At 41.8% G+C, this 22,512-nt stretch overlaps 1 protein-coding gene across 1 annotated transcript in view; it reads left to right on the top strand.

Annotated features, from left to right (window-relative positions):
* GUCY1A2 (guanylate cyclase 1 soluble subunit alpha 2) overlaps positions 1-22,512 on the top strand; it is a 398,286-nt gene that overhangs the window by 367,162 nt on the left and 8,612 nt on the right. The window contains exon 7 of the mRNA XM_073662188.1: positions 6,889-7,043. Within this exon, the coding sequence (XP_073518289.1) occupies positions 6,889-7,043 (155 nt within the window). The remainder of the gene's footprint in view (positions 1-6,888; positions 7,044-22,512) is intronic.

The following is a 22,512-nucleotide window of genomic DNA, read 5'->3' as shown; positions in this document are numbered from 1 at the left end:
CTCTCTGATGGATTGAGAGGCGTTGCAGTAAATGGAGAGTCTTACACTGAGTCCAATCCAGGATGCACATTGTCCCTAAAGGTCTGTATTTCTGTCTTGTGGACAGGTGTGAGTTAGTGGACTGTGTCTCGGTCCTAAGGTCTGATTAAGGGACCATGGACTGTGATATGGATGTATGGGCTGTATGTTTAGAGATAGAGTTTGTTATTTGATTGTTTCCAGGGCCCTTGCCAAGGAGGGCCAGATCAACCCGATGGACTGATACTGGGTTAACAAGGACTCGGATGGTTGTGGTTCCGGGGTCTTAACCAAGTAGGACTAGGTCTGTGTTGCTTTAGGAGAAGAAGAGTCACAGCTCTGAGTATTTAGAGCGGTGGCTGTAACTGCGCCTCTGGCCCTGACTGATAGTTGGCCAGTGACGTGGTTACAGCTGCAGCTTTTCAGAGCCATGACAGAACCAGTGCCTGCGTCGCCCCATGACTTAGACCGTGCCCCCAGCCCTGACTGACACTGGCTCTGCATTGCGTCCGGCTGTCAGTCAGGGACTGGGGCACGGCTACAGTGGCGGCTCTGTATACTCAGAGCGGTGACTTAAACGGCGCTGCCCCCGCCTCCATCACTGTACATCGAACGCTGGCGGGGAGAATAAAGTTAATTTTCTCCCTGCTGCATTTGGCTGCATGCATGTGCCAGGCAGTATAATAACTCTGATAACCTGCAGATTAACCGCATATCAGCGTTATTTCTGGTGACAGGTTCCCTTAAATGTTAAGTAAAAGACTGTCTATTTTTGAGTTTTGGTCTCCCTCATTGAACTTTATACCATCTGGTCCTGGCCAGCCGAAGTCACTGGCATCATGTGGCCTGCAAGGGCGTAGCACCCCTGTAGACAAAGCCCACACACCCAGCTTGGACACCCATCCTCATGTAGCATGCCGGGGCATGGAAGACAAGTACCTCACCCATGGCGACCGCCCCATACCACATTACAATCTGACGCAGCAGTATTCACTCTGGAATCTCTTCATATGGCGGACTGTTCAGTGAAGGGAGCCTCCAATCCTCCAATCAATTATCCAAACAGTAAAGAGTAAAAAAAGGTATGAAAATAATAACTATTTACAGGCCTTGAACTCCTTTTTCAACTCACTCTTGTTTTTTAACTCCGTTTGTCCCCAAAGCCACTTTCTGATCAAGTCTCGGAATGAGTGAGCTCTGAGTTCTGTGTCTGTTCCTAGCTATAGAGCTCTGTTAATGGGATCTCTGGGGGCCCCTGGTGTTCAGACCCCTAAAAATCAGCAAAATATCTAACCTTATGGATAGGGAATAACTTGATTTGGGGGAATAATAGTACCTGTCACCAGGTGAAAAGTAGCCAGTTTTTGCTGTTATTGTATTCCCATTGCTCCCATGAGTATTTTCTTTAAACCACCACATGATTTCAGTTATGGTCCCTTTTATTAAGTGGGTTTTTATGGATTCTCTAGGGTTCAGCCCTTTCCGTAAAAATCATAAAAAATAGCATTAAATAAAAGAAATCCCATATCTCTGGAACCGTATGGTGGATTTAAAAACAAAACACAATACTCAGGGAAGCAGCAGGATTAAAATAAGAGAAAAAAAAAAATTTCAATTTTGGTCTGGTGACACGTTCTCTTTACATGTAAACTAAGTGTATTGTAAGTTCCTATTATTGCATTATATAAGGTTCCTAATATTTTTTTTTTAGAAAATTTGCACATTTTTATACAGCATGTTGCAAATAACGGGAATGTTTATTTTCCCAAATATGTTTTGCAATTAGAAGTTTTGATACCTCGCCTGCCCTAGCTGGCAAGCTGCCAGTGACATTTTGTAAAGATGAAATGCAATTGGCACGGACGCCTTGCTGCAGGGATTGGCATTGTATCATTACCAGAGAGGATCTCACGTAACTCTTCCTGCCTTTATGTGAAAGTATTCATTATTAGCATCGCACCATTCTAAGGAGAAAATGTGTCCTGTCTAACAAACAGCAGATGTTTTGTATGAATTTAGAAGAAAGTTTTAAATGTCACCTTGAAATCGGATGTTACTAAGCAACGATCCTACTCTTCAATGTTCTGTTCATGTCAAGCCGCCGCATGCAAATCCATGTATGCCACTTTTTATATAACATAAAAATGGCTTTCATCTGGAGACTAATCTAAAGACGGAACTATTTGTAGAACAATAGCCCTCGTTCATCAAAAGCGTAGAGCGTAAAAACTGGCCTCGTTCCCCATAGCAACCAATCAGAGCACATCTTTTAATCTTAAACAGATTGTCCAGGAATATAAATAATGTCTTCTCTTGTTCTAGAAATCGTGCCACATCTAGAATCATAGAATCCTAGATCCCCGTGTCCAACCCCCTGCTCAATGCAGGATTCACTAAACCATCTCAGACAGATGTCTGTCCAGCCTCTGTATGAAGACGTCCATTGAAGGAGAACTAACCACCTCTTGTGGCCGCCTGTTCCACTCATTGATCACCCTCACTGTCAAAAGTTTTTTCTAATATCTAATCTGTATCTTCTCCCTTTCAATTTCATCCCATTGCTTCATATGTTTCCATGTAGTGATGAGCGAGCATGCTCGTTGCTCGAGATTTACGAGCATGCTCGTGCGAGGACCTATTATCTTCAGAGTGCTCGGGCATTAAGTTTTCATCGCTCTGTGAACATGATTTGCGACTGTTTGACAGCTTTAATACATGTGAGGAATGCTGGAAAAACAGGCATTCCTCACATGTATTAAAACTGTCAAACAGTCGCAAATCATCTTCACGGAGCGACGAAAGCTTAACGCCCGAGCACTCTGAAGATAATAGGTGCTCTCCTCTTCACCCTCTTTTTTGCACGCTAAACAGTCCCAGATCCTTTAACCGTTCCTCATGGGACATAGTTTTCAGTCTGCTCACCATCCTGGTAGCTCTGGATGGTGGGCTGTGTCTGGTCTTGAAGCTGTAATTACAAGGCATCGCCCATTGACAGTTGTAAAAAAGTCTTATTTTTGGAGATGACTTAACTATAATGGATTGAATTTGTTTAGAATTTTCCCCTCAAAAATGGGATTCTGGGAAATAGGAAATTTTGAGATTTGAGTCTCACAAATCCAGCTATTTCAATTTAAATAAAAAAACACTTTACTCTTATCTGTGGTGGGCCCGTACCTTACTCTTTTCACCTCCGCAGCTGGTGGTCTACCATGCGGATATTTGGTTCTTCTAGCACTGAGGCCTACTAGATAACGTGAGGGGGGAGCTGATGTGCTTCATTGACATCAATTACAGGAGTCGCTGCCAACATGATCAAATTTGTCTCAGGGTCAGAAAAACCAAAGACCCACATGGAAAACTGGGAGCTGCAGAGGTGTAAGGAGTCAGGTCAGGGCTTAATACAGGTGAATACATCGTTGTTGTTTTTTTAATCCCCTCCTTCTTCTCTTTTTATTATGCTTTGAGATATAGAGAATCTTGAAGCATATTAAATGTCTTTTCATGGCGATTGGGGCAGTGCCATTTCCAGACAGTTTTACTAGGACTAAATTGAGTCAATGACTGGAGTACATATCTGGCATAATTTACTAAAGTGGCATACATTTTGATGAATTTGCTTTTCCATGCCCAAGCTGTGCACATTTTGGCACAGATGGCCGGAACTTGTGTAAAAACGATAAAAAGACAACATTTTTCCCCAACTTCAAGTTGCACAAAAATTTTGTGACATTTCCAGGTATATGACTCCAGAAAAACTGACAAAAACACCTTGATGAATCCGACCCCTAGTATATCACAAAAAAAAAAAATATATATATTATATTTATATATATACAGTGGGGAAAATAAGTATTTGATACAATGCCGATTTTGCAAGCTTTCCCACCTACAAAGAATGGAGAGGTCTGTAATTATCGTAGATACACTTCACCTGTGAGAGACAGAATCTAAAAATAAAAACCAGAAAATCACATTGTATTATTTTTACATACTTAATTTGCATTTTATTGCATGAAATAAGTATTTGATATAATAGAAAAACAGAACTTAATATTTGGTACAGAAACCTTTGTTTGCAATTACATAGGTCAGACGTTTCCTGTATTTCTTGACCAAGTTTGCACACACACTGCAGCAGGGATTTTGGCCCACTCCTCCATACAGATCTTCTCCAGATCTTTCAGGTTTCGGGGCTGTCACTGGGCAACATTGAGTGTCAGCTCCCTCCAAAGATTTTCTATTGGTTTCAGGTCTGGAGCCTGGCTAGGCCAATCCAGTGCCTTGAAATACTTCTTAGTTGCCCTGGCTGTGTGTTTTGAGTCATTGTCATGCTGGAAGACCCATCCACGACCCATCTTCAATGCTCTTGCTGAGGTAAGGAGGTTGTTGTCCAAAATCTCACGATACCTGACCTCATCCATCCTCCCTTCAATACAGTGCAGTCATCCTGTTCCCTTTGAAGAAAAGCATCCCCAAAGTATGATGTTTCCCCCACCATGCTTCACGGTTGGGACGGTGTTCTTGGGGTTCTACTCATCCTTCTTCTTCCTCCAAACACGGCGAGTGGAGTTGATACCAAAAAGTTATATTTTAGTCTCATCTGATCATATAATCTTCTCCCATGCCTCCTCTGGATCATCCAGATGGTCACTGGTGACCTTCAAACGGGCCTGGACATGTGCTGGCATGAACAGGGGGACCTTTTGTGCCCTGCAGAGTTTTAATCCATGCATAGTGTTACTAATGGTAATGTTTGAGACTATGTTCCCAGCTCTCTCCAGGTCATTGACCAGGTCCTCCCATGTAGTTCTGGTCTGATTCCTGACCTTTCTCAGAATAATCCTTACCCCACGAAGCAAAACCTTGCATGGAGCCCCAGACCGAGGAAGCTTCACAGTCATTTTGTGCTTCTTTCATTTTCTAATAATTGTGTGAAAAACTAACAGGTCTGTGAGAGGCAGAATTATTGCTGGTTGGTAGATGATCAAATACTTATTTCATGCAATAAAATGCAATTTAATTATTTAAAAATCATACAATGTGATTTTCTGTTTTTTCTTTTAAGATTCTGTCTCTCACAGGTGAAGTATACCTACGAAAAAAATTACAGACCTCTCCATTCTTTGTAGGTGGGAAAACTTGCAAAATCGGCAGTGTATCAAATATTTATTTTTCACCACTGTATATGCACACATGGTCAAAATTGTTGGTACCTCTCGTCTAATGAAAGAAAAACCCACAATGGTCACATTTAAAAAAAAAAATTAAACTCATGAAATAGGCCTGGACAGAAATGATGGTACACTTAACTTAATATTTTGTTGAACAACCCTTTGAGGCAATCACTACTATCAAACGATTCCTGTAACTTTCAATGAGACTTCTGCACCTCTCGACAGGTATTTTGGCCCACTCCTCATAAGTAAACTGCTCCAGTTGTCTCGTGTTTGAAGGTTGCCTTTTCCAGACGGCATGTTTCAGCTCTTTCCAAAGATGCTCAATAGAATTTAGGTCAGGGCCCATAGAAGGCCACTTCAGAATAGTTCAATGTTTTCCTCTTAGCCATTCTTGGGTGTTTTTAGCTGTGTGTTTTGAGTCATTATCCGGTTGCAAGACCCATGACCTGCGACTGAAACCAAGCTTTCTGACACTGGGCAGCACATTTCTCTCTAGAATCCCTTGATAGTCTTGAGATTTCATTGTACCCTGCACAGATTCAAGACACCCTGCACCAGATGCAGCAAAGCAGCCCCAGAACATAACAGAGCCTCCTCCATGTTTCACAGTAGGGACTGTGAACATACAGCTGATGTGCCTTGCCAAAAACTTCCATTTTTGTCTCATCTGTTCATAGGACATTCTCCCAGAAGCTTTGTGGCTTGTCAACATGTAGTTTGGCAAATTCCAGTCTGGCTTTTTTATGATTTTTTTTCAACAATGGTGTTCTCCATGGTCGTCTCCCATGAAGTCCACTTTGGATCAAACAACGATGGATGGTGCTATCTGACACTGATGTTCCTTGAGCTTGAAGTTCACATTTAATCTCTTTAGAAGTTATCCTGGGCTCTTTTGTTACCATTGGTATTATCCATCTCTTTGATTTGTCATCAATTTTCCTCCTGCGGCCACGTCCAAGGAAGTTGGCTACAGTCCCATGGATCTTAAATTTCTGAATAATATGTCCAACAGTAGTCACAGGAACATCAAGTTGCTTGGAGATGATCTTATAACCTTTACCTTTAACATGCTTGTCTATAATTTTCTTTCTAATCTCCTGAGACAACTCTTTCCTTTGCTTCCTCTGCTCCATGTTGAGTGTGGTACACACCATGTCACCAAACAGCACAGTGAGTATCTGTAGCCCTATATACAGGCCCACTGACTGATTACAACATTGTAGACACCTGTGATGCTAATTTGTGGACACAATTTGATTTAACATGTCCCTTCTGTCACATTATTTTCAGGGGTACCATCATTTCTCTCCAGGCCTATTTCACGAGTTTAATTTTTTTTAAAATTCTCTGGAAGCAGGGTTGAAAAGCAATGTCTGACTTTCATTTGTTCATTTTCATAGATTTTTAATTTATTATTACTTTTGTCAGATTCAAGTTATTTCTGTGACCATTGTGGGTTTTTCTTTCATTAAATGAGGAGTACAAACAATTTTGACCACGTGTGTACATATATAAATATATATATATACAGTATATATATGTATATAGTAATTATTATACTTTTTTGTACGATTTCTTTATAGACTAACCTTTGTCTTATCCTTTTTTCGCACAGCAAATTTTTCCATACATTATGCATGCATTGTTTCTATAGTGTGAGTATTGCGCTGACGATACTATTTTTTATTTGCAGATGAGAATAGGCATCCACTCCGGCTCAGTCTTTGCAGGTGTTGTTGGAGTCAGAATGCCTCGGTATTGTCTATTCGGAAACAACGTCACTTTGGCTAGCAAATTTGAATCAGGGAGTATTCCTCGACGAATTAATGTTAGTCCAACCACATACCAGTAAGTGTATGGTGCTAATATTCATGTTCTCAATATTGTTGAATGTGATACTAGATATAATTGTAATTAAGACATGTCATCATCATCCATCCCCCCCCCCCCCACACCCGGCTCTCAGTTTCCGCAATAAGAGCTGACAGATGTTATTTTCTGTGTGTGTAAAACAGCATGTGGAGGCAGCATTAACTAGTTATTTTATAGTTTCCCTTACAATTACATGTTTCCTTCACAGGCATAGTTTCTAAATGGGGTCACTTCTGTAGGGGTTCTACTATTTTGATACTTCAGGGGCTCTGCAAATATGACACAGTGTCAGCAATCTATTCCAGCCAAATTTGTGTTCCATAAAAATATTGATCTCCTTCCCTTCCAAGCCCTGCAGCATGGCCAACAAGTAGGTATCCACCACTTTGCTGTGTATTGGAGAAATTGCATAATAAATTGTGGTGACCATTTTCTCCTGTTACCCCTTGTGAAAATGAGCAAATTGAGACTAACGCATCATTTTAGGATAAAAAATGTTGAAGTGTGTATTTTTTTAAATATAGAATGCTTTTGAGAGTTTTATGGCATAGTCACTTCAAAGACGTCATTAATAGGTTTTGTCAATTTCAGTGAAAAAAATAAACTATTAAGCTTTCTATCAACCTAAAACAAAAATAAAAGGATGTTTCAAAAATGCAAAGTAAACATATAGAAAATGTATTTATTTTACTCACTTATATAGCACGATTAATTCCACAGCTCTTCACAGACAATATTGTCACTGTCCCCATCGGGGCTCACAATCTACATTCCCTATCAGTTGTCTTTGGAGTGTGGGAGGAAACCAGAGAACCCGGAGGAAACCCACTCAAACAAGGGGAGAACATACAAACTCCTTGCAGATGTTGTCCTTGGTGGGATTTGAACCCAGGACCCCACTGCTGCAAGGCAGCAGTGCTAACCACTGAGCCACTGTGCTGTTATTTATCATCTATTTTGTGTGCTATGACTATCTCATTTAAGCCCTTCACCCCATTTTCCATTTTTGCGCTTTCATTTTTTCCTCCCCTTCTTGCAAGAGCCATAGCTTTTCTATATTTTCATCGATATAGCCGTATGAGGTCTTGTTTTTTTTGTGAGACGTGTTGGACATTTGAATGACATCATTGATTTTGCAATACAGTGTACTTGAAAATGGGGAAAAAATTCCAAGTGCGGTGAAATTGCAAAAAAAAAATTAAATTCCACAATTGTTTTTTGGGTTTTTAATTTACCATGTTGAATATATGGTAAAACTGAACTGATAATATGATTCTCCAGGTCAGTACGAATAGCCAGACACCAAACATGTATAGTTTATTTTTTATTCAAGTGGTGAAAAAAAATGTCAAACTTTGTACAAAAAAAAGTTTTTGTGTTTGTTGCCATTTTCCGAGACCCGTAACATTTTCACCTTTCAGGATCTAGAGCTGTGTGAGCAATTATTTTTTGCGCCCTGAGCTGACATTTATACTAATGCCATTTTGGGGTAGATACAATGTTTTGATCGCCTCTTATTGCATTTTATTGCAATGTTGCGGTGGCCAAAAAAAGTAATTCTGGGTTTCCAATTTTTTCTCGTTACGCCGATTACCGATTGTATTAATTTATTTTATATTTTGATACATTGGACATTTTTGAACGTAGCAATACCAAATATCTATTTTTTTTAATTGTTTTATTTTCAATGGGGCAAAAGAGGGTGATTTGAACTGTTGTGTTTTTTTTTTTATTTTTTTCATAGTTTTAAAAACTTATTTTTTTCACCTCATTAAATAGTCCCCTTTGGAGACTTGAAGCAGCAACTGTCTGATCCTCTGTGCAGCACTGCTATGTGCTTCAGCACTTCTATGTATAGCAGAATTGCTGATTTACTTTGAATGCCGGCCACAGACCGATGTTCACAGGAGTATGACAGACACGGGGGTCTTCAGCAGACCCTCAGCTGTCATGACAACCCATCGGCACACCACAATCACATCAGAATGACACAAGCCCCGCTGGTGCTTGTTAAATCCCGCTGTGAGAGATTGACAGCGGGATTTAACAGGCTAGCAGCTGTGGGCGGAGTGCTGCTCCTCCCGCGGTTGATAAAGGCACATCACTGCTGACTAAATCAGTTATCATGTGCGGGGAAAGGTGCGGGCTCAGCGTCTGACCCTGCATCAAAGTCAGGAACACGACATATGATGTAAATATACATCATAAGTTGTGAAGGATTTAAGGGCATAAAAATTCAAAATTGTCAAATTTTTCGATATTTTCATAAATAAACGCAAAACATATTGACTCATTAGCCAATAACAAAGTGCAACATGTCATAAAAAAAAGCAATCTTAGAATCACTGGGATACGTTGATGCATTTCAGAATTATTTATTACATAAAGTGACACTTGTCAAAATTGAAAAATCTGGGCTGGTCAGGAAGGGCACAACTATACATGGTAGGAAGGGGTTAAGTGACATCTTTCTTTCCATGGAATGGTTTACATCTAGTTAAAGATCCAGAAAGTCTGTGTTTTTTCAACACTTTTCTGCAACAAACTATAATTGTCATGTAGTTTAGAATTTTTGCATGACCAGATGAAAGCCAATTAGGAAATTCCTCTAACAAATTCTTATGAAGATAAATATTTTTGGACGACTGTCCAATAATCCACATTCGGTCATTATTAGGCCCCACTGAGGATGGATTATATTATAAACTGATACTTACAGTATGTTTTTCTATTAAGGAACTTTATATTGACTTGTAGATTTGTGAAGCTAAAGAGTAAAACTTATTTAGTTCCTGGATAGTCATGTCCCTCATGTGACCTCCAACTAAGCACTAGCGAAAACTATTAGAAATGGGATTACATTTTAGATAGGGTATGCCTATATTGGGAAGTCATGTGGATTGTACAATACTTCAGCTTATGGTCTGGTTTAGCAGTCAAGGGTCTATCCACTGAGAGATAACAGAATAATTTCTCCAGAGGCCTGCTATGCGTGGAGATATAACATAATTGAATTACAGGCTTTGGAGGAACTATCTGGCTTGTGACGTAAGCAGGGATTTTACTCTAGAACGGAAACCTAAATATAGCTCCATAAAAATATGGGGACTTATTTTTCACTGGAGCTTCAACAATCGGTAGTAGTTATGATGAAAAGCAGGAGATCATGACCAAATTTTCAGAAGATGAAAGTCAATTTTTGAGATCAACTAGGATTCTATTTTAGATCAAATACCATTAAGAAGGGCTCTATGCCTAGGGAGGGGGAAAAATATCCCAAAATGAGAAGCTTGGGGGAAAAAAAAAACATCTTCGGTAGACTGACTTGTCAACTTTCGTATTCAATGTGCATCATATATTCAAGTTTTTTTTTTACATAAATAATAGGCAATTGACTGCAGAGAAATTAGAAAAACTGTCACAAAAGAAGGGGAAGTGAATGTACTTTTTTATTGTGATTCTTCTTCGTATTATTATTATAATCATTATTATTATTATTTATTTTAAAGCATCATTTATTCCAGTGTGTTGGAAATGCAAAGAGGATTTACATGCACAAATACAAATAATTGTATAAAATACAAGCAAATACAATAAAGAAAGGTTGGAACAGCTCAGGTGGCATTGAGTTGCCACCAGGGTTACTGAAGGTTGTAGGCTTTCCTGATGAGATGAATTTTCAGGTTGTGTTGGAAAGTTTCAGTCGTGGAAGATAATCTGATGTGCTGAAGTATTAAGTTCCAGTGTATGCTGAGAGAAATGTTGGCGATGTTTGTGTGAGCATCATGGAAGGGTGGAGGAAATAAGAAGATGAAAACCAGCGATTATGTGTGGCGAAGTATAGGGAGATTTGGCTGGCAATGTATAGAGGAGATAATGGATAGCCTTGTATTTAACACAGGTGCCGGAATGCAACGCACAGAGACCACAAGGAAGGAACAGTCAGGGGTTGATATAACCACTTTATATGTATAACAATTATTTTAAAGGGGTTAGTAACAATGGGAATCAACAATAACTCAGAAAAAAAAAAAGAAGTCTTTTCAGTAAGGACTCTGCGGTACCTCTGGAGCACGTCTGCTCTGCAGCTTAGCGCCAAATCTGCCTGCGGTTTGGTGCAGAGGGCTTTTATATCCAGGAAATCTTTCCTGGAGGTAACCTGATCAGATTCTGCATCTGAATTTCCTCCCCCTTCAAATCTTCCAGCACAACTTGGTTCCGCTTGATTTCGCCTGTCCAGCAGATGGCAGTCCTTCCTCACTAATGGCACATCCTGCAAGAGTTCTCCTGATGTTTCATTGCCTTCTACTACATGTATGTCATTGTTAGAATTTTAAATTGAATTATCTGGGTAATTAGAAGCCAGTGAAACGAGGTAGCAAAGTTAAAGGAAACCTGTCATGTGAAAAAAAGCTACAAGCCTGCAGATATAGGGTTAATCTTCAGGTTAATAGTGTTGTGAACCTGCCTGGCACCAGGAGTTGGAGTGCCGGTAGAGAATGAACTTTATTCTGCCTGGAAGTATTCGGGTTTCTGTAATGGGGTAGCACAGGCGCAGGTTCAGTCACAGCTCTGTGTATAGAGAGTGGCGGCTGTAACTAAGCCTCCAGCACTGACTGATAGCCGGCTATAATGCTGAGCTACTGTCAGTCAGTGCTGGGGGCATGGTTACAGCTGCTGCTCTCCATACCCAGAGCAGTGACTAAATCTGTGCTAGTGCCACCCCCGTGACTGAAACCCGAATGCTACCGGGAGGAATAAAGTTAATTTCCTCCCAACAGTGGGAATCTAAGTGCCGGCGGGCAGGTTCAGAACGCTAATTACCTGATAGTTAACCTCATATATTCAGTTTACTAGCGTTTTTTTCATGTGACAGGACACACTGGGATTCTAGACCGCAAAGGAGGGACATCTGGCCAAGAAAGGGATATTTGATAGTCATCAGCATATAATTTGTACTGGAAGTCATGGGACTTTGAGTTGTCCCAGTCCAAAGGTAAAGATGGAAATGAGTTGAGGTCTATAGACAGAGCCTTGAGGGATGAGGAGGTAGTGTGGGATAGGAGTTGGTAAAATGTGGAGTTAGTCGAGTATTGGGATATCTTGCAAAGGGTAATGTCTGTGATGCCAAGGAATGAGTGGATTAGCATTAAGAGGGAGTATTCGACTGTATCAAAAGTGGTGAGAAATCTGGAGGAAGGAGTACAGAGTAATGTCTATTGGCTTTGTCAGTTTGCACGTCATTTGTGAGTTTGGTTAGGTTGTTTCAGTAGAGTGGTGGGGGCAGAAGTCAGATTGTAGTTTGTTGAATGAGAGAGGGGAAGAAATATCAAGATGAATGTCCTGTTCAAGGGTTTTTGATGAGAATGAGAGTACTCACATAGGGTGATAGTTGAATGTGAAGGATGGGTCAAGAGATGGCTTCTTCAAAATGGCTGTTATGTTTGAGTGTTTGGAAGAGGAAAGGAAGACGCCATAGATTAATAATATGTTGAAGAGATGGGTTAGGGCTGGGAGAAGCATGGTGGTAAGGTTGTGGATAGGGTGGCATGGGATAGAATCAAGGGCACAGATGTTGAAGTGCAACATTATAAGTGAAGTTATCATTTCAATAGGAGTCTGTGTACATTTTTCTTTCTTTAGATATATTACGGTTATTGGCATTAAAAGTTCCCTTTTTGAATATGCCATCTTATATCTGCGATTTTTTTCACAAATTTTACCTTTTCCAGGGACTTGGAATTGGTATTTTCAGATATACTCACCCAGTCACTTATCGATGTTAATGACTATCCAACTGAAAATGCGACCCAATTTGTAGTCCTCCCAATCAATGATTAGCTTTTTCGCTTTTTTATTTATGATTTTCGACTCTAAGTTGAGTCTTGTGATTACAGATCTGTCAACCTGTTTGTATTCCAGACATTCACTGTATTCTAATAGTTTCTCTTTGATTTTTCTTCCATCAATTAATGCACATGTGCAATGCTCTCCCTTTTTATAATCTTGCAATCATACCCTGGGAGCATTGCAGCATATATCGTTCCCAATCAATATGATACTACTTAAATGTGGAGGAAAATGGAATTCTAAAGGCCCCTTGGAACAATATTTTCATTTAGATAAACTTTAATAAATATTATGCTTATAGTATGTTGGATTTCAACCTTACATACAGTACAGACCAAAAGTTTGGACACACCTTCTCATTTAAAGATATTTCTGTATTTTCATAACTATGAAAATTGTACATTCACACTGAAGGCATCAAAACTATGAATTAACACATGTGGAATTAAATACTTAACAAAAAAGTGTGAAACAACTGAAAATATGTCTTATATTCTAGGTTCTTCAAAGTAGCCACCTTTTGCTTTGATGACTGCTTTGCACACTCTTGGCATTCTCTTGATGAGCTTTAAGTGATAAAAATGAACTATTAACACTTCTATCTTCAAAAGCATTCTGACTTTACAGCACTTTTTTTTCATATGTTTAATACCTTTGCAAATTGCTGTATTTACTGCAAATTAAAAGAAAATGTATGCTTAGATATTTCCTCTCTTAATAACTGTTTGCCAAGAGTAGATCAATTAGACCTGTGTCTTCTGGTTCCTACTTAAAGGCAACCAGGTGCTCCTAATCCGCCAACATACCTTTCTAAAAGCCTATTCCTGGATTATAAGAAGGTCCTTTATGTGGCATGCGCTCATTTCTAAGTCTGAAAAACCTAGTTGACAATCTGGCTTGCGGTATGTAAATTAGACAGGACTGGCCAGGATAAGTTGTGGTATCCAAATAAGCAGTGTACCGATGAAGCCGAGGAGCATACACTGACTTCATGGTGCATAATCAGAAAGGCAGCACATCTCACTCATGCATGAGAGTTGCTGAGCTGCGATGGTGACGTTGCTTGCATGGTAGATGTTTATCATGCCCTCCTGGGTGTGATTACAAGATCTGAGGCCATACTTGTCTGGGGGAATCAGTGTCCAAACAGACTAGTCCAGGCTGACTTGACTACTGCAATCCAGATTTTTAACTTATTTTTTTCAGAATTAATGTATACACACGTGGTCAAAATTGTTGGTACCACTCGTTTAATGAAAGAAAAACCCGCAATGCTCACAGAAATAACTTGAATCTGACAAAAGTAATAATAAATTAAAAATCTATGAAAATGAACAAATGAAAGTCAGACATAAACTCATGAAATAGGCCTGGATAGAAATGATGGTACCCCTGAAAATAATGTGACAAAAGGGACATGCTAAACCAAGTTGTGTCCACTAATTATCATCACAGGTGTCTACAATCTTGTAATCGGTCTGTATATAGGGCTACAGATACTCACTGTGCTGTTTGGTGACATGGTGTGTACCACACTCAACATGGACCAGAGGAAGCAAAGGAAAGAGTTGTCTCAGGAGATTAGAAAGAAAATTATAGACAAGTGACGCGCCCCCTGGGCCATGGGGTACTCGGTGCCAGGCCGGTCGGTGCAGGGGATGTCACAGTGGCAGTGACCTGGTCCGTGACCCAGGGCGGTCAATAAAAGGGGATTATAGTTTTTATAGTTTAATGTTCGTGACGCCACCTGTGGTATGCGGCTATATGGAGCTGCCGCTGCGGTGCAGGTCCTCTGGAGCTGATGGTGACGCAGCAGAGTTAGGACAGCTCTTCGCCGGAGCGGTGGGCAAGTCAGAGCAGAGAGAAGCTACTGGAGCGGTGGGTAAGGCAGAGCAGAGGGAAGCCACTGGAGCGGTGGGCAAGTCAGAGCAGAGAGAAACCACCGGAGCGGTGGGTAAGGCAGAGCAGAGGGAAGCCGCCGGAGCGGTGGGCAAGTCAGAGCAGAGAGAAACCGCGGGAGCGGTGAGCAAGTCAGAGCAGAGAGAAACCGCTGGTGCAGTGAGCAAGGCAGAGCAGAGAGAAGCCGCCAGAGCGGTGGGTAAGGCAGAGCAGAGAGAAGCCGCCGGAGCGGTGGGTAAGGCAGAGCAGAGGGAAGCCGCCGGAGCGGTGGGCAAGTCAGAGCAGAGAGAAACCGCCGAAGCGGTGGGCAAGACAGAGCAGAGCGAAACCGCAGGGGCGGTGGACAAGGCAGAGAGGACAGGGCTCTGTTCACATGGAACAGACTGGATAATACAGGAAGATGGCTAGAACACAGGAGGAAGATACAGAGGAAGGGAAAAGGGACAAGCAGAACCAGATACACACAAGGTACTTCCTATGAAGTAGCGAGTGGACACAAAACTCACAAACAGAAGTACAGAGACAACGAGTTGGAGTTAGGTGCAGGTTCAAATACTGCAGGAAAACGGAAGGTAGGGACATAGAGAAAAACAGGTAACAGGCTAGGATACACTTCAGACAGGAACTGCTACTGCTATGAGATACAAGAACGAGCCTGGGTATACAGCCCCCAGAGTGGGGGAACAGACTAGAAGTCAGAGATAACAGGCCTGGGTATACAGCCCCCAGAGATGGCGGAACAGACTAGAAGTCAGAGATAACAGGCCTGGGTATACAGCCCCCAGAGATGGCAGAACGGACAAGAAGTCACAGATAACAGGTCTGGGTATGCAGCCCACAGAGATGGCGGAAACAGACAAGAAGCAGAACTGGACCTGGCAACTAAAGAGTCAAGGAGCACACTGAATGTTAGTGTTGCTCAGGCACCTCCTACTGGGTGGAGGGGGTTTAAACATCCAGTGACTCACAGCAATAGGCTGGAGACGCATTAGGGGTGCCCCCACAGCAGCTGTAAGAATCAGGAAGTAACCGGGCCGCCGCCCTAAGCAGTCAGTCAAGAGACATGCACACAGCATGAACTGGAGCGAGATTTGCAGGCTGGACTGACAGGTAAGATTGCGGTCTTGCATAGTGGGAGGTGGTGCACTATGGAAGCACGCCGCCAGGGATGTTACAGATTAAAGGTAAACTTCAAGCTCAAGGAACATCAGTGTCAGATTGCACCATCCGTCGTTGTTTGACCCAAAGTGGACTTCATGGGAGACGACCAAGGAGAACACCATTGTTGAAAAAATATCATGAAAAAGCCAGACTGGAATTTGCCAAACTACATGTTGGCAAGCCACAACGTTTCTGAGAGAATATCCTATGGACAGATGAGACAAAAATGGAAGTTTTTGGCAAGGCACATCAGCTCTATGTTCACAGACGGAAGCATATCAAGAAAAGAACACTGTCCCTACTGTGAAACATGGAGGAGGCTCTATTATGTTCTGGGGCTGCTTTGCTGCATCTGGCACAGGGTGTCTTGAATCTGTGCAGGGTACAATGAAATCTCAAGACTATCAAGGGATTCTAGAGAGAAATGTGCTCATTGACAGTTACAGGAATCGTTTGATTATGTAACGGGTCTGGGAGGTGGAACCTCTGAGCTACTATACAAGGGGGCGGTCCTTGTAAGGGAGCGGGTGGCGACCAGGGTAGACGGGCAGGCAGTCACAGCAGGTGACTGGGACAGTCTCTGAATGAACGGACAGGAGGTCACGGCAAGTGACCGGGGCAGTCTCTGGATGAACGGGCAGGAGGTCACGGCAAGTGACCGGGGCAGTCTCTGGATGAACGGGCAGGAGGTCACGGCAAGTGACCGGGGCAGTCTCTGGATGAACGGGCAGGAGGTCACGGCAAGTGACCGGGGCAGTCTCTGGGTAAAGGATTGGTACGACCTGTGGCGGCAGATGATAGACGTGAGCTCCCAGGTGAGCAGGCGAGAGTCTCTGGATAATCGGGTGGTCACAGCATGTGACGGCGGAGCCTCCAGGAAGACCAACAGACAGGTAGCAGATGAGCGCTCCCAGGTGAGCGGGCAGGAGTCTCTGGACAGGCGGGTGGTCACAGCACGTGACGGCAGAGCCTTCTGGTAGGCTAGCAGACAGGCAGCAGATGAGCGCTCCCAGGTGAGCGGGCAAGCTGGTCCTTAGACAGACTGACAGGAGTTGGAAGGCAGACCGTCGGACCTCAGGCAAGCAGGCAGGTAGAAGATGTGCGCTCCCAGGTGAGCGGGCAAGCTGGTCCTTAGACAGACTGACAGAAGTTGGAAGGCAGACCGTCGGACCTCAGGCTAGCAGGCAGGTAGCAGGATATCAGGCAGGAATTAGACAGCAGACTGGCAGGAATCTGGCAGGTATCTGGCAGGTAACTGGCAATGGGACCTGAGGGCTGAAGCAGAGTAGTGAACAGTGCTACAACATTGCTCGGGCACCTCCATTTTGGAGGAGGTGCCTTATATATGGTGAAGTCCTCCGGCCATTGGCCGGGGACTCCTTAGGACGGCGCGCGCGCGGCCCCTTTAAGAGGGAGGGAGAGCGCGCGCGCCCTAAGCACAGTGGCCGGGAAGGAGCGCGCGCTGCCAGCAGAGCGGAAGGAGGACGCCGGGCACGGAGCAGAGAGGTGAGGAGAACAGCGTCCCTGCCTAGCAGAGGGCAGGGACGCCGGCGCTACAGATTACAGTGATTGCCTCAAAAGGTTGTTCAACAAAATATTAAGTTAAGAGTACCATAATTTCTGTCCAGGCCTATTTTCAAGCGGGGTTGAAAAGCAATGTCTGACTTTCATTTGTTCATTTTCAAAGATTTTTTTATTTATTATTACTTTTGTCAGATTCAAGTTATTTCTGTGACCATTGTGGGTTTTTCTTTCATCAAACAAAGGGTACCAACAATTTTGACCACGTGTGTAAGTGTATGGCACATTAAGGACCTTCTTGTGATCCAGGAATAGGCTTAAGGTGGCAGTTTAGGAGGAGATGGAGATCTGACTAGTTACTTATGCAGAGGAATCTCCTTCCTAAATTCTTAAATAAAACATTTTAATGGTAGAAAGGTAGATGGAGGCAGTAAATGTAAATGGAATTGATAGTTAAATGTATGGTCATACACTTGTAAAAACAGATGCAGTGTCCATGGGGCATGATCAGGAATCTGGCAAACCTGGACAGATGCTAACCGGGCTTGCATTACCCCATAGAGCTATAAGTAACCTGTTTCATGCTTATCAGTGGACTGGATTGAGAAAGGGTCAGTCATGACTTTGGTGCCTAGGGACCTACATTCATCTGGTTCTAATGCTAGGTTTGGTAGTAGAGATGAGTGGTGTTCGACTAGAACTGTTCACCAATCTCAAATTCGAGCTGTTTTGGGCGGTGTTCGAGTCGTTCGACGAACGCGAACGATTTGCAAAAAATTTGGCTGTTCGAGGTTATGTTCGATAACTGTTCGTGCACCAAAAGCGTGTCCTGCATGTCTGGCGCTATTTAGAGCACCAATCATGCAGGGATTGTCTGCCACTCACTGTAATGCCACAGCCATGGTGGTTGTGATATTACAGTGGTTGCCCAAATAGATGGGAACAGTGCTCACTGTGAAACATGAAAAGCCGGCAATTCAGCAGCGGCATACACCGGTACCCGACAATTTAGAACCGAAAGAATAGAGTATCACACATAGATTAGATAGATAGAAACATGTCAGTCACATATATAAGAAGTACAGTGACAGTGTTGGTTACTCTACTTGTCATTTAGTGGAAAGGATTTATTAAAAAAAATATTAGTGTTTTCATGCACCGTCTCTTTAAAAAAGCCGGCCGGCAATTCAGCATCGGTACCCGACAATTTATAACAGAAAGAATAGAGTATCACACATAGATTAGATAGATAGAAACATGTCAGTCACATATATAAGAAGTACAGTGACAGTGTTGGTTACTCTACTTGTCATTTAGTGGAAAGGATTTATTAAAAAAAATATTAGTGTTTTCATGCACCGTCTCTTTAAAAAAGCCGGCCGGCAATTCAGCATCGGTACTCGACAATTTATAACAGAAAGAATAGAGCATCACACATAGATTAGATAGATAGAAACATGTCAGTCACATATATAAGAAGTACAGTGATAGTGTTGATTACTGTACTTGTCATTTAGTGTTAAAATAAAGGATTTATTAAAAAAAAAATTGGCATGGGGTTCCCCGTAATTTTAGTCTCTAGCGGAGGTTAAGCAGACGGCTGGGGCAGATGTTTGAAGCCTGGGAAGGGGGTAATACCCACGGAGCTTCCCAGGCTACTTATATCAGCCCCCAGCTGAATACCTAGCCTTTACTAGCTATTAAAATGGATGCGCCATTTCTGGGGCGGCTGACGGCTAGTGTTTCTAGCCTGGGAGGGGGCCAATATTCATGGCACCCTTCCTGGGCTATTAATATCTGCCCCCAGCTGTCTGCCTAGCCTTTGCTAGCTATTAAAATAGGGGGGACCCCACGTAATTTTTATTGGGGTCCCCCATTTTAATAGCTAGTAAAGGCTAGATTTTCAGCTGGGGGCTGATATTAGTAGCCTGGGAAGCTCCGTGGGTATTACCCCCTTCCCAGGCTTCAAACATCTGCCCCAGCCGTCTGCTTAACCTCCGCTAGAGACTAAAATTACGGGGAACCCCACGCCAATTTTTTTTTTAATAAATCCTTTATTTTAACACTAAATGACAAGTACAGTAATCAACACTATCACTGTACTTCTTATATATGTGACTGACATGTTTCTATCTATCTAATCTATGTGTGATGCTCTATTCCTTCTTGTCTAAATTGTCGGGTACCGGTGTATGCCGCTGCTGAATTGCCGGCCGGCTTTTTTAAAGAGAGTGTCTTCTGAGCAGTTTGTCAGCTTTTGGACACATTTGAAGGTGTTTTCTATGTGCTTCTATGTGTTTTTGTTTGCCTGCCATTGGTTTTAACGGTGTTCGACGGTGTTCTAAGGTTTTCGACGAACAGTTCCTCGAACATCCCGGTGTTCGACGAACCGAACCCGAACACTACAGGGCTGGCTCAACACTATTTGGTAGCAGTAAACTAATAGTTCAGAGATGATGGTAGATGTCCAAAATCGAGACTAAAGTTCAGTATCAACCAAAATGCAAAAGAAGCAACTAAAAGCCCCAATGGTATTGCACCATGAGAAACATTTTTACACAATGAGTTAACATCTTCATCTTTGTTCTCAACACTTTCAGAAAATGTATGTCTTGATCATGTTTTTGCTTTACAAGACATGATTGAAGTGATTAAGTAGGACACTCTACCAAAGCAATCAATTTTCATCACCAGAAAGTGAAAATGTTCAAGACGTGATTGTAAAACTTTCTACATTTCTTCAGGAAGGAAAATGAAAAACATGTTTTATGTTTCAGGATTATATTGTGATATTTCTAAAAATAGTCATTTTGATTTGTGAGCCATTTACATTTAAAAGGGTCTTCCACTACAATCATATGGATGAGCCATAAATATTAAATCTGTGGAGATCTGACACCCAGCACCTCCTCCGATAACACCTAGCCACCGCTGAGGCTGGTAAAAGCTTAACAGTCTGATATTGATAATTCATCCTTGGGATAGGTAAAAAAAATATCAAAATAGTGGAAAAACCCTTTAAGTTTTTAATTAACTTATAAGTTTTTATGGTGACCCGTCCTACAACTTTTTCTCTAGACTTTACCATAAGTTGAAACAAATGTTTTTGCTTAGGATATATCTGGCCTTATTTCATTGTGGTATTGTGTATTTGCTACATTGCTTTTTATCTTATATATTTTTTAACAAACCAAGGCTGTTTTTTGCCTTTTTTGTATCCTCTAATATTTAGAGGTAAGCAAAAAGACCCTCAGAACCCTAATTCAATGGCCACATTAGTAGCCTGTGGCCGCCAGAACCAGAGCTCTGTGAACTTCCTGTGTCTCTTCACATTAATAAGTAACTCCAGGGTCATGTGTGCATCACAGCACAGCATAATAATGTCACAGTGGTCTACAAATTAGAAGAGACACCAGAGATTCATAGGACTTTGGTCCGGCACCCACAGACCTCTGATGTGTCCACGAGACCAGAATCATGCAGATCTTTTTGCTCAATTCTACTCATACTTTAATCCCTAACATGAGCTAACAAGGGGTATCCTCATTTAACACCTCTACTACTCATCCATAGCTGATCAGGGGGTTTGTCGTGTATTAGGCAGATAGCCCTTTTATGTCACAGGGTACCATGTATTGCTTTATTTCCCATGAGAACACCAGCACATACATAGGTTAAAGCTGATTGCTGGTGGTTCAAGCAGTGAGGCATCCTGTAATTTTCTTATTGGCATGGATTTTCCAGAGGGAACAACCGTTTTAACAGAGAGACAGCTATACAATTTAACAAAAATAACCACACTTTGAGAAACCACAAAAAAACCTGAATTATATTAACCCACATACTTAAATATTTTCTAAAAGTGAATATTTAGTACATTATGAAATTCAGTTTAGTACTTCACAATCATAAAATTCTTCATGCAATGCAACATTTTGTAAAAAAAAAAAAAAAAAAAGAATGCTTTTGGCTAAAGGTCAAAGGGGAGACGTTTCTCCTTGCGGAGAATGCCAAGCTGTGACTTTAAATATGCAAATAGTCTCTTCAGAAGGAAGAGGACTTTATCTCAGGCGCCACCAATTGGATGGAGCAATCCCAAAAATCAATATCGCCCGTTTAACGATCCTTGCCACAAGACTTAGGGTAAGAAACCAAACCTGCTTTGCTGTGAGGAGAGGCAATACCCCGAAACATGTGTCTGCAAATGGAGTTTCTGGTTTGGTTTCTTATCCTAAGTCATGTGGCAAGGCTTGTTAAAGGGCTGATATTGACTTTTAAGATTGCTACATCGAATATGTGGCTCCAGAGATAAAGTCCTCTTCCTTCTCAAGAGGCTATTTGCATATTTGGGTAAAGGTCTAACTGAGTTAGAGCCTGAGAAACACAACATCTAAATACTTACACGTCGTCCTTATAGCTATGTCTATATGTTCATATTGTGATTGTATTCACCATAGCCCAAAAATCTGTGATCTGGATGCCAATAAACATCAACAGGTGACTATTATCCTGATTAGGGTGGTAAGATGGGCAACAAATTACTAATGTATGAGTTATAGGGTTGTCCGGTAAAACAAGTAATTATGTATCCTTAGGATATGTGATAATTAATAACCTGTTAATCGGTGTACTTTTGTGCACTATAAGAATGGAAAGAGTTCAGGCCAAACCCCATCCAGGATCCGTACATTAAATTAATAAGATCATTTTTCATATGAGTCTCTTGTAGCACTATTATTGCCGGGTTGATCTTTTTGCCATATTCAAATATTGCGTGTCTTTTGGAATTGTCCCTCAAACTTCTTATTTTCCAAGATATAAAATTAACACCCATTTACTAAAGTAATGAATAAATGCAACTACCCTTGGCAAAGTCACCCATTTCCGAAATTTTACCCTCCATATAATCCAGACTTCAGCAGATTTGTGCAGCAGATAGGCTTCCCCCCTAACCCAGCTAACAAACATCCCACTTGCCCCCTTCAAACAGTATGAACCTACCCTTACCAGTAAG

The sequence above is a fragment of the Phyllobates terribilis genome, unplaced genomic scaffold (assembly GCF_046119375.1).
Source record: "Phyllobates terribilis strain yellow unplaced genomic scaffold, ASM4611937v1 Scaffold_2__4_contigs__length_985480577, whole genome shotgun sequence".
Classification (NCBI taxonomy): Eukaryota; Metazoa; Chordata; class Amphibia; order Anura; family Dendrobatidae; genus Phyllobates; species Phyllobates terribilis.
The sequence above is the reverse complement of the archived record's forward strand: the minus strand, read 5'-3'. Positions and strand labels throughout refer to the sequence as shown.